At 41.0% G+C, this 14,994-nt stretch overlaps 1 protein-coding gene across 1 annotated transcript in view; it reads right to left on the bottom strand.

The window, feature by feature from the left end:
- The window catches only part of LOC308081295 (NLR family CARD domain-containing protein 3-like), a 52,982-nt gene extending 39,733 nt beyond the window's left edge, over positions 1–13,249 (bottom strand). The window contains exons 1-3 of the mRNA XM_080457678.1: positions 13,135–13,249; positions 9,247–9,317; positions 4,981–5,059 (exon numbers count right to left, since the gene is read on the bottom strand). Coding sequence (XP_080313804.1) covers positions 4,981–5,025 — 45 coding nt within the window. The 5' untranslated portion in view covers positions 5,026–5,059; positions 9,247–9,317; positions 13,135–13,249. The remainder of the gene's footprint in view (positions 1–4,980; positions 5,060–9,246; positions 9,318–13,134) is intronic.
- Between the last annotated feature and the right edge of the window lie 1,745 nt (positions 13,250–14,994).

Below are 14,994 nucleotides of genomic sequence, written 5' to 3'. Positions count from 1 at the left end.
TATGCATTCTGCCAGTAGCTACAGAGCTACCCTGTATGTATGCTGCCAGTAGCTACAGAGATATCTTGTATGTATGCTGCTAGTAGGCTACAGAGCTACCTTGTATATATATTACTGCCAGTAGCTACAGAGCTAACTTGTATGTATGCTCCCAGTAGCTACAGAGCTACCTTGTATGCAACTGCCAGTTGCTACAGAGCTACCTTGTATTCAACTGCCAGTTGCTACAGAGCTACCTTGTATTCATGCTGCCAGTAGCTACAGAGATACCTTTTATGCATGCTGCCAGTAGCTACAGAGCTACCTTGTATGTATGCTGCCAGTAGCTACAGAGCTACCTTGTATGCATGCTGCCAGTAGCTACAGAGCTACCTTGTATGCATGCTGCCAGTAGCTACAGAGCTACCTTGTATGCATGCTGCCAGTAGCTACAGAGCTACCTTGTATGCATGCTGCCAGTAGCTACAGAGCTACCTTGTATGCATGCTGCCAGTAGCTACAGAGCCACCTTGTATGCAACTGCCAGTTGCTACAGAGCTACCTTGTATGCATGCTGCCAGTAGCTACAGAGCTACCTTGTATGCATGCTGCCAGTAGCTACAGAGCTACCTTGTATGAATGCTGCCAGTAGGCTAAAGATCTACCTTGTATGTATGCTGCCAGTAGCTACAGAGCTACCTTGTATGTATGCTGCCAGTAGGCTATAGAGATACCTTGTATGTATGCTGCCTGAAGGCTACAGAGATACCTTGTATGTATGCTGCCAGTAGGCTACAGAGATACCTTGTATGTATGCTGCAAGTAGCTACAGAGATACCTTATATGTATTCTGCCAGTAGGCTACAGAGCTACCATGTATGTGTGCTGCAAGTATCTAAAGAGCTACCTTGTATGCATGCTGCTAGTAGCTACAGAGCTACTTTGTATGTATGCTGCCAGTAGCTATAGAGCTATCTTGTATGTATTCTGCCAGTAGCTAGAGAGCTACCTTGTATGTATGCTGCCAGTAGCTACAGAGCTACCTTGTATGTATGCTGCCAGTAGGCTATAGAGCTACCTTGTATGTATGCTGCCAGTAGGCTATAGAGATACCTTGTATGTATGCTGCCTGAAGGCTACAGAGATACCTTGTATGCATGCTGCTAGTAGGCTACAGAGATACCTTGTATGTACGCTGCAAGTAGCTACAGAGATACCTTATATGTATTCTGCCAGTAGGCTACAGAGCTACCATGTATGTGTGCTGCAAGTATCTAAAGAGCTACCTTGTATGCATGCTGCTAGTAGCTACAGAGCTACTTTGTATGTATGCTGCCAGTAGCTATAGAGCTACCTTGTATGTATTCTGCCAGTAGCTAGAGAGCTACCTTGTATGTATGCTGCCAGTAGCTACAGAGCTACCTTGTATGTATGCTGCCAGTAGGCTATAGAGCTACCTTGTATGTATGCTGCCAGTAGGCTATAGAGATACCTTGTATGTATGCTGCCTGAAGGCTACAGAGATACCTTGTATGCATGCTGCTAGTAGGCTACAGAGCTACCTTGTATGTATGCTGCAAGTAGCTACAGAGCTACCTTATATGTATGCTGCCAGTAGGCTACAGAGCTACCATGTATGTGTGCTGCAAGTATCTAAAGAGCTACCTTGTATGCATGCTGCTAGTAGCTACAGAGCTACTTTGTATGTATGCTGCCAGTAGCTATAGAGCTACCTTGTATGTATTCTGCCAGTAGCTAGAGAGCTACCTTGTACGTATGCTGCCAGTAGCTACAGAGCTACCTTGTATATATGCTGCCAGTAGGCTATAGAGATACCTTGTATGTATGCTGCCTGAAGGCTACAGAGATACCTTGTATGTATGCTGCCAGTAGGCTACAGAGATACCTTGTATTTATGCTGCAAGTAGCTACAGAGCTACCTTATATGTATGCTGCCAGCAGGCTACAGAGCTACCATGTATTCGTGCTGCAAGTATCTAACAAGCTACCTTGTATGCATGCTGCTAGTAGGCTACAGAGCTACCTTGTATGTATGCTGCCAGTAGGCTACAGAGCTACCTTGTATGCATGCTGCCAGTAGGCTACAGAGCTACCTTGTATGTATGCTGCCAGTAGATACAGAGCTACCTTGTATGTATGCTGCCAGTAGCTACAGAGCTACTTTGTATGTATGCTGCCAGTAGCTATAGAGCTACCTTGTATGTATTCTGCCAGTAGCTAGAGTGCTACCTTGTATGCATGCTGGCAGTAGGCTACAGAGCTACCTTGTATGCATGCTGCCAGTAGGCTACAGAGCTACCTTGTATGTATGCTGCCAGTAGCTACAGAGCTACATTGTATGCTGCTAGTAGCTACAGAGCTACCTTGTATGCTGCCAGTAGCTACAGAGCTACATTGTATGCTGCTAGTAGCTACAGAGCTACCTTGTATGCTGCCAGTAGCTACAGAGCTACCTTGTATGCTGCCAGTAGCTACAGAGCTACCTTGTATCAATCAATCAATCAAAGTTATTTATGTAGCACATTTCATACATCAAGTGCAGTTCAATGTGCTTCACAGAATAGGTTTAAAAATAACGATTAAAAAACCCGCTACTTTGTATGTATGCTGCCAGTAGCTATAGAGCTACCTTGTATGTATTCTGCCAGTAGCTAGAGAGCTACCTTGTATGTATGCTGCCAGTAGCTACAGAGCTACCTTGTATGTATGCTGCCAGTAGGCTATAGAGATACCTTGTATGTATGCTGCCTGAAGGCTACAGAGCTACCTTATATGTATGCTGCCAGTAGGCTACAGAGCTACCATGTATTCGTGCTGCAAGTATCTAACAAGCTACCTTGTATGCATGCTGCTAGTAGGCTACAGAGCTACCTTGTATGTATGCTGCAAGTAGCTACAGAGCTACCTTATATGTATGCTGCCAGTAGGCTACAGAGCTACCATGTATGTGTGCTGCAAGTATCTAAAGAGCTACCTTGTATGCATGCTGCTAGTAGCTACAGAGCTACTTTGTATGTATGCTTCCAGTAGCTATAGAGCTACCTTGTATGTATTCTGTCAGTAGCTAGAGAGCTACCTTGTATGTATGCTGCCAGTAGCTACAGAGCTACCTTGTATATATGCTGCCAGTAGGCTATAGAGATACCTTGTATGTATGCTGCCTGAAGGCTACAGAGATACCTTGTATTTATGCTGCAAGTAGCTACAGAGCTACCTTATATGTATGCTGCCAGCAGGCTACAGAGCTACCATGTATTCGTGCTGCAAGTATCTAACAAGCTACCTTGTATGCATGCTGCTAGTAGGCTACAGAGCTACCTTGTATGTATGCTGCCAGTAGGCTACAGAGCTACCTTGTATGTATGCTGCCAGTAGATACAGAGCTACCTTGTATGTATGCTGCCAGTAGCTACAGAGCTACTTTGTATGTATGCTGCCAGTAGCTATAGAGCTACCTTGTATGTATTCTGCCAGTAGCTAGAGTGCTACCTTGTATGCATGCTGGCAGTAGGCTACAGAGCTACCTTGTATGCATGCTGCCAGTAGGCTACAGAGCTACCTTGTATGTATGCTGCCAGTAGCTACAGAGCTACATTGTATGCTGCTAGTAGCTACAGAGCTACATTGTATGCTGCTAGTAGCTACAGAGCTACCTTGTATGTATGCTGCCAGTAGCTACAGAGCTACATTGTATGCTGCCAGTAGCTACAGAGCTACCTTGTATGCTGCCAGTAGCTACAGAGCTACCTTGTATGCTGCTAGTAGCTACAGAGCTACCTTGTATGCTGCCAGTAGCTACAGAGCTACCTTGTATGCTGCTAGTAGCTACAGAGCTACCTTGTATGCTGCCAGTAGCTACAGAGCTACCTTGTATGCTGCCAGTAGCTACAGAGCTACCTTGTATGCTGCCAGTAGCTACAGAGCTACCTTGTATCAATCAATCAATCAATCAAAGTTATTTATGTAGCACATTTCATACATCAAGTGCAGTTCAATGTGCTTCACAGAATAGGTTTAAAAATAACGATTAAAAAACCCGGAGGATAACAACAAAAGAGGAAAAGAAAACATTTAGAATAAGACTAGGAAAACAAGAAAATAATAAACAATAATAATAATAATAAAGCAAAGCAAAACAAATATATATGTATATATATATATATATATATATATATAGTAGCAAAAAGCTGCTTCCCCATGCCTTTTTGAGCTAGCCTCCGGAACATCTAGGAGACCGGTGCCAGAGGACCTAAGGGTTCTGCTGGGAACATACCAGGAAATCCTTGCAGACAGGTAGGCCGGAGCACCTCCATGTAATGATTTAAAAACCAATAAAAGGATTTTAAAATCAATTCTAAAACTTACAGGCAGCCAGTGGAGGGATTTTAAAATAGGTGTAATGTGTGCTCTCCGTCTGGTCTTTGTCAGCACACGCGCAGCTGCGTTCTGAACGAGCTGCAACCGACTGACTGCTGTATGCTGTTAGTAGCTACAGAGCTACCTTGTATGCTGCTAGTAGGCTACAGAGCTACCTCTGATTTTCACAAGCACACTGTGTGCTACCACTCCTAGAGATTCTGTCCAAAACTCATTGGTACACCATATCTCTGTAGTCAAGAGATAGGGTGTCCTATTTTTCTGATTCTATTCCGATTGGCTTTCATATGCGAGGGGCCCATTTTGCACAAAATGACAAATCCTGAATGCAGTGTCCTACTGCGTGAAACGTTGCACGCACATGCCAAGTAGAAGTAGGTCAAGGAAGAACTTCCACCCTATTTTATCAAATCAGCCTGGCGACTCTTAAACAATACAGCATGGGTAGGCAACCCAGCCTGGCAGGGATTTGAGCTCGAGGATCACATTTTTCTAGTTTTTCACATGTGTTTTACCTAGAGTATGTCTATAGTGGATGTCTACATTGCATTTAAACGCCCTGGACTCTGGTCTGCAGTTAGTTTGGTGCGTAAATAAACATACCTTTTGTTGTTTCCTTCTGATTTTCCGTGATTGATTTTTCCCCATTTTTACTTCTTCCTTTCTGCTTCTTCTATTGGTTCTGGTGACGACAACAACAGTGGCATTTATTCTAATTGTGTACTTCATGTGCAGTAAGTCATTCATAGATAGATAGATAGATAGATAGACAGATAGATAGATAGATAGATAGATAGATAGATGTCATCAGCACAATAGATTGGATGATACAATAGTCACACAACGTCATAATGCTACAGTCACAGAGTCAGTTACTGCTGCTCTCTACGCAGAGGCGAGCCGTCAGGGCCAGCAAAGCCTTCTCTGCTGGCCCTGCTGCACTTGACTGATTAAAACATCTATATTTCATAATATATATTTATTTTTCACGAACATATTGTATTTATTTCGCTGCCGTCATTGCACTGTCTCTCAGTCAGACTGGACACGCCAACGCGCTGCTTCCATTCTGTGCAGGTCTATAAATAGTGCCAGTTTTTTAACCAATCAGATGTTTTTCTTGTGTTGTCTCCGGGTAAAGATCTCCACCGTGAGGCCTTCAGAATCTTAACTGAATCCACCTGCTGTTGAAGTAAATGGGGCCGATATTTAGATTGGCAGGTTCTTTAACCAATCAGATTTCGAGTTTGCCCTGCTGGGCGTATTCTTTCAGGTATCAGGGCCTTCTAGCTGGTCTACCTGATGACGTTAACTAGGGGTCTTCAACCTTTTCAGGCCAAGGACCCCTTAGCTGAGAGAGAGATGAAGCGGGGACCCCCTCTATATTGTAACTAGGCCTGACCTCGACTAAGTCGACTAGTCGACTGGTTAGTCGCGGGGGGTCCGAGTCGAGTTTTTTTTTTTTTTTTTTTTTTTTTTTAAGGGCCAAAAATGTTTTAAATAGTTTTTTGGCCAAGTCTACACCTGCAACCACACGTAACTTCCACTTTATTCTTCTTATTCCTCGTCTTTGTATTGATATTGTTTGTGTTGGAGCGCCTCAGTGCGGCTGCAGAGTTCATGTGCAACCTCTTCCAGAGAGAGATAGAGACACTAGAAACTCTGCTGGAGACAAAACAAACTGTGTAGACTTGGCCCTTTGAAATAAAATGTATTTTGGCCCAAAAAAAAAAAATATATATATATATATATATATTTTTTTTTTTTTATTAGTCGACTGCCAGTCGACTATTGGCAATTAGTCGCCAATTAGAGTCGACTAAACAAATCCTTAGTCGGGGACAGGCCTAATTGTAACTAACTTTTTTTTTTACTTGGTCTGCTCTTTTTTCCCTCTACACATATACCTCTTTGCCAAAAATAGCCGATCTGCAATGTGAGCTTGTAGATCTGCTATTTTTGGATAAAGTTCTCCTCCAAAAAGGGATGCTAGGGTTCAAGTGGTTAATGCGAAAAAATAAATCATATCACTAAAAAATTTGGCGGACCCCGTGTAGTAACTCTGAGGACCCCCTAGGGGTCCCGGACCCCCTGTTGAAGACCCCTGCGTTAACATCTTGCTTGCATCCCATGGCTGGGAAGAAATGTTGACCAATGAGACAAGAGAACTGATTAATTCAAACTTCTGCTGCGGGTTTGTTACTCTATGGTTTGTTGTTGTCGTCTCTTAGTTGATTGAGTTCACTAAATTAACTCACAAACAAACGCACAAAAAAAAAATCGCTGAAGGAGAACAAACAGATTTGGAGGTGGATTTACTGGCAAAGCCTTTTTCGAGAAGGACTTTTCAAGAAAAGCTTGCCATTAAGAAGGGTCGACCTTCTCAATAGACCCGTGAATGCGTTCAATAGACCCTTCGGTTCTATTGAACTGACAACTGACAAAGCCGCTCCAGCCTCATCCTAGAGTAGGAATAATCTCCTATTGCACATTTGTTCTTCAATCTCCATCTGGAGGAGATGGGAGTGGTTGGTCCTGATGACCTCCTCTGTACCTTAACACTTGGGTTTCTTCAGTTTTTTTTTTGCTCTTTTGTTTCCTTTTCTTTTGTGTCAATACATTTTATTAAATATTAATATGGTGGGCATAATAAGCTTCGGCTTCAGCCCAAACCTTTTCGGCCAAAATGATCTTGTTGACATTATTCTGTATGTTCAACTGTTTGTTTTTCTAAATCATGACCGAAATAAACTACCTACCAACCTAACTAACAACTAACTGCCTTAGACCGGATCAGCTGCCTGCTAAGTGAATTTATCACGTCCTAGCATTAATGTTTCTAATAGCGCAAATAGAGCAATAAATAGACTGACTGGACCTGAATCCTGACCAGTACTGAACGGTAAAAAGAAACCAGGCTTTCCGCAGTGTAAAGTTAATTTTAAATGTTAAAAGCCAAGACAACTCAGTCTTATAGGTAAGCCCACAAGCAAACACACAGAGACGAGTCTTCATCCGTCTCCAAAACTCCTATATGCTTTCTCCTCAGATGCTCATTCATTGAGCTCGTGCTCCCGTGCCAAGCAAAGTCCGCCTTGCAATGTTTGCTGGTCATTTTTTTCTTTTCTCTGTTCAGAGTGAAATGCTCCCAGCCTTTAGATTTTTTGGTGCGATCGCAAGACGCTGCTGCAGCGACCCAAAGCAGCGACCGCACTAATGGACGCCGCCATTATGCTAGCCGGCTTGTTGTCAGCTGCGGTCGTTAGTGCGCAACTGCGCATGCGCAACTCTGAAGGAGGAACAGACTCGTCTCCCCCTATGATTTGCAGCATTTAAATTATATTACATTACATTTAATGTCGGAAAACACTTGCGATTCGTTGCCGATTAATAATCGATGATCTAATTCGTTGGCAACAAATGTATTAATCGATGTTAAATCGATTAATCGATTCGTTGTTGCAGCCTTAGTCAACATGCACACGCACACGCACATGCATACACAACGCTTCCATCAGACAGAGTAAGCGAGAGTAAGAGGAACGTTTTTTTTTTAAGTCTATCCGTCTACAGGTCTGTAACTCTGACAGTGTACACATGGAACCAAATGGACCCTTACAGGTCTGTAACTCTGAGAGTGTACACATGGAACCAAATGGACCCTTACAGGTCTGTAACTCTGAGAGTGTACACATGGAACCAAATGGACCCTTACATTCCATCATGATTGTGTTACATTTCTGTAACTCAGCGTACAAACAGAGCAGATATGAACACAGGTGTGTGTTGACATTTTAACTTGTACTCGGATGTGACTCGGACACAAACAGTTTAACCCCGTGAACCCCTTGAGCCTCTGTGTTCATGGGAGAACTTTAGCAGAAAATAGCCGATCTACAAGCTCACAATGTGTCACAATGCAACTGCCTTTTACATCTGTAAACGTTGATTCTGATTCAGCTTCAAATGGCCGTACGCTGAGATCACCACAATGGTTGGCCTTTATCAAGCTTTATTCATCTTCACATTTAAATAGAAGATGTAAGAAAAGAAAAAGTGTTCAACAAAGGCTCAGTCTACTATGTCAATCCAAAGGAACATTATTTCTGAAATATTTTAACAACACAAATCTTGTATGGGGGTCCCTGGTACAACATATGTGGTACAACATATGTTCAGATGGGGGTCCGCAGACAAATGGATGAAATGTGCCTTCCTAGGGCGAACACACACACACACGCGCACACACACACACACACACACACACACACACACACACACGTATTAGTATTAGAGTATAGTAGATTCATTCAACTATAGCCTACACTTTTTAACTTTCCCCACACAATACCAACACAACATGGACCCACATCAAAGCTCATATAATTTGACTCTGGTTTTTCCTTATTTTTATATTTGTTTTGCATAGATTTCACAATGATAGCTTACGCATTTGTTTGATGAAACATTGTATCTGAAAATACATGAATGCTGACATCATTCTATCGTTGGGTTGTGTTAAAAAACAAAACAACAACTAAACTAAACGTGGCCTCACTGACACGGCAGCCCCTCCTCTAAACATACTGGTCACCTGACCTGACCTCGTTTGTCCTCACTGACACGGCAGCCCCTCCTCAAAACAAACTGGTCACCTGACCTGACCTCGTTTGTCCTCACTGACACGGCAGCCCCTCCTCTAAACATACTGGTCACCTGACCTCGTTTGTCGTCTAAAAACTGCAAACTCTGGAAGCCATTCTTAGCCAGCGCTTTTTTTTTTACATATCCCATGAATGAAAAGGAGCAGGAAAGAAGATAAATCTTGAATCTATGAATCCAGTCATGATTTTATTCCGTAAGTCTTACCTGTGTTGTTGTAGTTCAGTCTAAGAAGGCGCTCTAGATCTTCATAGCTCTCACAGGACTTGATACAGGACCTGACCATACAAGGAAACAAGAGTTTGATTGGTTTAGAACAGCGGTCAGATGTGTCAATACATTCAGGTAAACATGACCTTATAAAAACCTTGGAGTAAAGAGAAATGGGCGTGGCATAGTGGGGTTTGTTGGTGAAGTGAAGAGAAGTTTAGTAATAACTCTAAGAAGGTACTGTAAATACAAATAAAATGACCCAAAATGACTCAACTCCACCTGGAGTTATATTAGTTATTAAATATCTCAGCCAGGCCGGACGGCGAAAGGCCGGGGATTATGTTTTTGCCCCTGTTTGTATGTCCGTCTGTAAACAGCTTATCTCCAGCAACGTTGGACCAATCAGTATGAAACTTTGCACACACTCCCTGTAGGCCAAAGAAGAACCCCTGCCACACATTTTTTAAATGTCTGTCTGTCCGTCCGACCGACCGACCGACCCACCCGGCAAGCATTCCCATCAATGGTTAACCAGTTCCTCCCCGCTAATTATAAATATCTCCTTCTCTCACTCAGTACCTCACACACACACACGTGTACTTTTGTAAAGTTAACATAAGTATAACTAAATGCATTTGAAATTAAATAACATTTTACATTTTCAGGATTCCAATTCAAAATTAGCAAAAAATAGCAGATCTGCAAGCTCAAAACGTGTCGCACTGCGACGTGTTTTGAGCTTGTAGATCGTCTATTTTTGCTACTTTTGTGTGCCATAGAATGGCCCGACAGTATATTATGCAATGTGCTCCTCTGGAGTGAGTGTGTAAATATAGTGGCCCTCTAGTCTACATCATCAAAGTTGCATCACCCCTGGCCTAGGTATAAAATAGGGCTGAAGTGGTTAATGTATGTTTTATAATATAATCATTTATATCTGCAAAGTAACTAGTAACTAAAGTTTTCAAATAATTGTAGTGGAGTAAAAGTATAATATTTGCCTCTGAGATGTAGTGGAGTAGAAGTAAAAGTACTGGAAATTGGAAAATACTCCAGTAAAGTAAAAAAGTACCTCAAAACTGTACAGTACTTGGGTAAATGTAGTTAGTTACTTTACACTACTGACGGTGCAATAGTTATTTCTCATTAGACACGCTCTAGACCAAACTCTTTAGCTCAAGACCTAAAAGACAAATTAGACAGAAAATAGCAGATCTACAAGCTCACAACGTGAGTCACTTCACTTCACACAGCGTTGCAAGCTTGTGGATCTGCTATGTTCCTTATGCTTTCAACTGCGTTACCCTATCGGTTGGGAGGGGTATTGCACTCTGATTACATTATAACTCTAGGATAAAATGCCCGCCGATCGGATTAAAATGCTTTTTATTAAACAATACGGAAGATACGGGTACTTTTTAAGACCCGTAAATCATTGTAACATCCGTGGCCATACGGTAAGCACTTAATATCAGAAATATGAACGTTTATGTAGATGTACAGACTGTAATGGAGAAAGTGCAAAAACCAGGTTGAAGTTCAGCCTCATAATCAGCTATAATGAACGAACAGCTGAGAAAGAAAGCTGCACATTTAAGCACATAGAATAGAAGTTGTGCTGAAGTCTGTGTCACGTGTCCTCTAAGGTTTTCTATAGTCTGTGTCACGTGTCCTCTAAGGTTTTCTGGAGCTCAACAACTTCAAAGCATTTTTTAAAACTCTAAAAACAGAACAAAAACACATGAAGCGAGCCTACGTTACTGAAAGCTTTGTGACCCATAGAAAGCTGTTACCCTAGAGGGAGCTGTTTCACAGGAGAGCAGAGAACACGGGTGGCCCGAGTCATAGACATATAAAGGTAGACGCCTCATTCGGCTCTGAAGCGTCTGTATCTCGGGCGCGCTTCCTGCTTCTGCAGGGCTGCCGTGTGCGTCACACACGCGGAAGTTCGGTAGGCCAATCAGAGGCAGGTGGGGGCGGGTCATTTTGTAACCCAGCTTTTAACCCTTTAAGAGGCAGCAGCTGTGCGCAGCATCTAGTTAGTTGGAACTTGGCAAACTCCACACTCTATTTGTGAAATTCAAATAAGACATGGTCGCTTCGTGTGGAAAATGATTAGCCCGTATACAAGCGTCACGTGAACCATGGCTAGAAAATGATATGCTTCTGGTATTATTTTATCTTTATTGCCATTATGATATTCTGCTCTGTGACTTTGGAATGATATTCTTTTGGCTGTCTTGGAGTATTTGTGTTATATGTTATACTTTCAGTGCCATTAAAATATGGAACACAGACTTTTCATTTATAGTTGCTGTTTTTGGAAGAGAAAATTCTCAAATGAACAATTATTTCAGTCTTTCAAAGTTGATAGCTCTGTTCTGACCTGAATAGCTAACATGAAGGATGTTAGATAAAGGCAATTCTGCAATGTGGCCAGCATATTTCATGTAGTCTGTCAGTGAATGGAGACAAAAATATTTTGTGACTATTACTGTTACTTGAAAGTATTTTGGTATGAAAATATGCAATTTAGATGTAACCAAATATAGGCCTACGCCTACTGGATCCATAACTCCATGTCTCGCATTTGTGACAAACTTTACCGCTTGAAAATAGGTTGAAAATTCAGGGAGTTGTGATGATTTTAATTGTGGAGAGACCGTCTGCTTCAATGGACGTAAATGCATTAGAACAGTGGTTTTCAACCTTTTTCATATCAAGGTCCATTATTTATTCAGCATTTGAGTCACGGACCACCGTTTGATAAGCTTTAGCCTCTCACACCCAAAACTTAGAATGTTATCATTCGATTAGATGTTGTCAAAATAACAATTATTTACGTTCTCTAATTGTGTACTTGTTTAGTAAGTAATGTAGATGTTTAACAATTTGACTCTTCTTGACAGTGTGAAATGTTATACTCAAGATTTAAAGATCTATATAAGGGTCCATTTGGTTATCAACTCTCCATCATTTAGCTGGGTACCACCTGGAACCCCCTCAAGGACCACTGGTGGTTCCCGGACCACTGGTTGAGAACCATTGCATGACAAGTCCCGGAAAAGACGCACTGTGATTGGCCAGTAGTCAACGCGCTGTGAGCGCTGTGATTGGCCAGTAGTCACTTTGAGTGGCAGGTGCAGCCGTGCAGGACGGAAGAGCCGTGTGTATTGCGATACAAGTCGCCCCAATGAACTGCAGAGGCCAATGAGGTATCTAGGTTTCTAATATCTATGGCCCGAGTCATACTTCGTCACACGACGGTGTGAACGCACAAAGTAACTAAGTACATTTACTCAAGTACTGTACTTAAGTACAATGTTGAGGTATTTTTTACTTTACTGGAGTATTCACAGTTTTCAGTGCTTTTACTTCTACTGCACTACATCTCAGAGGCAATTATTTTACTTTTACTCTTTTTCTCCACTAGAATTATTTGACAACTTTAGTTACTAGTTACTTTGAAGATTTTGATTAGTATTAGAAAACAAACATTAACCACTTCAGCCCTATATACATTTCGGCCATTTGAAAATAGCAGATCTACAGCACAATGCGTCGCGTTGTGAGCTTGTAGATTTGCTATTTTCAAAATATTTTTTATACATTTGAAAACTTGTGAAATGGGAAATTCGACACACTTTCTACTTTTGGTACATTTCTATACCAATACCTTTGTACTTTTACTCAAGTAAAATAAACTACATAAACTACAGCTTATTATCCACACACCCTGTTTTCTTTCATTCTCCGGGTCTTTCCTCTTATAAATATTTTTTTTTTAAACAGGGCGTGGATTCCTGAAAGTTACAGTTTAGTTCAGACTGTTTGTAACCTATATAAATATAAATATAAATATAAATATAAATATAACTCTACCTGTCTCAGTGTAACAGCTGCTCCACATCAACATGTATAAATAAATACACATCCATGACTTTACTGAGAAGAACAAAGATCCTCCATCTTGTCGTCTTGTTCCTCCAGAGTTTACTTTCACTTTGAAAACTATCATTTACTTTCGATTTCATCATGTATTAACATCTGGGACATCTGCCAGTCATTCCAAACTGACCAGTGAGTGAGATCCGGTCTTAGACCCGCCTCCCGTATCCGGCAGTTCGCGCCGCACACATTAAATGCAAACACTGTTTCCGTATCCGGTCTAGAGACCCAGACCGGATCAGCAACACGTGCTAGTCTTTACTCCCTATGGATGCGATACCGTGTTCGGCCACTGAGTCTGTGGCGCTGTTTCTCACTCTGCCAGCCAATCAAAGGGCTCTCCGTTTTTTGCTGTAGCAGCCATCTTGTTTGTGTCTTTATGCGGACACAGGATCACAGACTGACAAATATGATTTTATTTAACGATAGAACAACTAAAGTACATTATTAAACACATGTATGACATGGTGTGTTTTGTCATGCTATGCTGGCTGATGTGATGAAGAACATGGTTTTAGGACGTGAAGAGATATTCATTAATATTATATTATTATATATTAAATAATATTATAGTGTCTGACAGCAGAGATATTCATTAAAGGCGCACTGCAGTGACATTTTCGGTCATTTTATTTTGAAGGTTCAGTCTGAAACGTCGGCTCAACCGACTCTAAACCAATCAGAAGGTCCCATCCCTTCAGGCTATGGGACGTTGGATCTCAATCACTTCAGCCGTGCGCAACACGGCTAGTGTTTGTTTACAAGTGAGAGAGAGACGGCCAGTGAAGCACGTTTGCTACTACCTGGCTTATTTCTAACCTATAATGTTTTCAGATACATATTTTAGTGTGCAGATGAAGTTTAAAATGAGTAATACACTCATCTTCAATGAGATTCAAAACGGAGTATTTCTGTAATTAAAATCAGCTGTGTTTGAAGAACGTGCAGCTATGGGAATCAAACAGGTGCATGTAATCAAGATTCATTTATATTCATGAAGGCTGCGTTATGTCATCACGCAGCACGTTTTCGTTTACAGGAAGTAATTAAGATTGGCTTTTTAGGGACTTTAGATATAAAAATACACAAAAATGGGTTTTTTTCATTTTTTTTGGCATCTATTGTTAGGTATGCCCATATGATGACCACGGATATGCTCTAAAAGTGTGAAAAACATATTTTTCATTTTACTACACCTTTAATATTATATTATTATATTATTATATATTAAATAATATTATAGTGTCTGACAGCAGAGATATTCATTAATATTATATTATTATATTATTATATATTAAATAATATTATAGTGTCTGACAGCAGAGATATTCATTAATATTATATTATTATATATTAAATAATATTATAATGTCTGACAGCAGAGACATTCATTAATATTATATTATTATATTATTATATATTAAATAATATTATAGTGTCTGACAGCAGAGACATTCATTAATATTATATTATTATATTATTATATATTAAATAATATTATAGTGTCTGACAGCAGAGACATTCATTAATATTATATTATTATGTATTAAATAATATTATAGTGTCTGAGAGCAGAGACATTCATGTGGGCTTATAGATCTGCTACCGTTTTAGTCAGAAGCCCACTTCCTGGTTTCTCTTCTTCTTCACTCAGAAAGGACAACGGCTGAGTGTCGCCCTCCTGTGGTTCATCATTACCTCCACACTCTGTGCTTTGAGATGCATTGTGATGCAAAATGCATTAAAAAGTGGATAATAGCGCCCTCTGGTGGTTGATCTACCAACTCTATGTCA

This window comes from Gymnoscopelus braueri (assembly GCF_963280865.1).
Source record: "Gymnoscopelus braueri genome assembly, contig: SCAFFOLD_160, whole genome shotgun sequence".
Classification (NCBI taxonomy): Eukaryota; Metazoa; Chordata; class Actinopteri; order Myctophiformes; family Myctophidae; genus Gymnoscopelus; species Gymnoscopelus braueri.
Note: the sequence above shows the minus strand (reverse complement) of the source record. Positions and strands in the feature narration are given on the sequence as shown.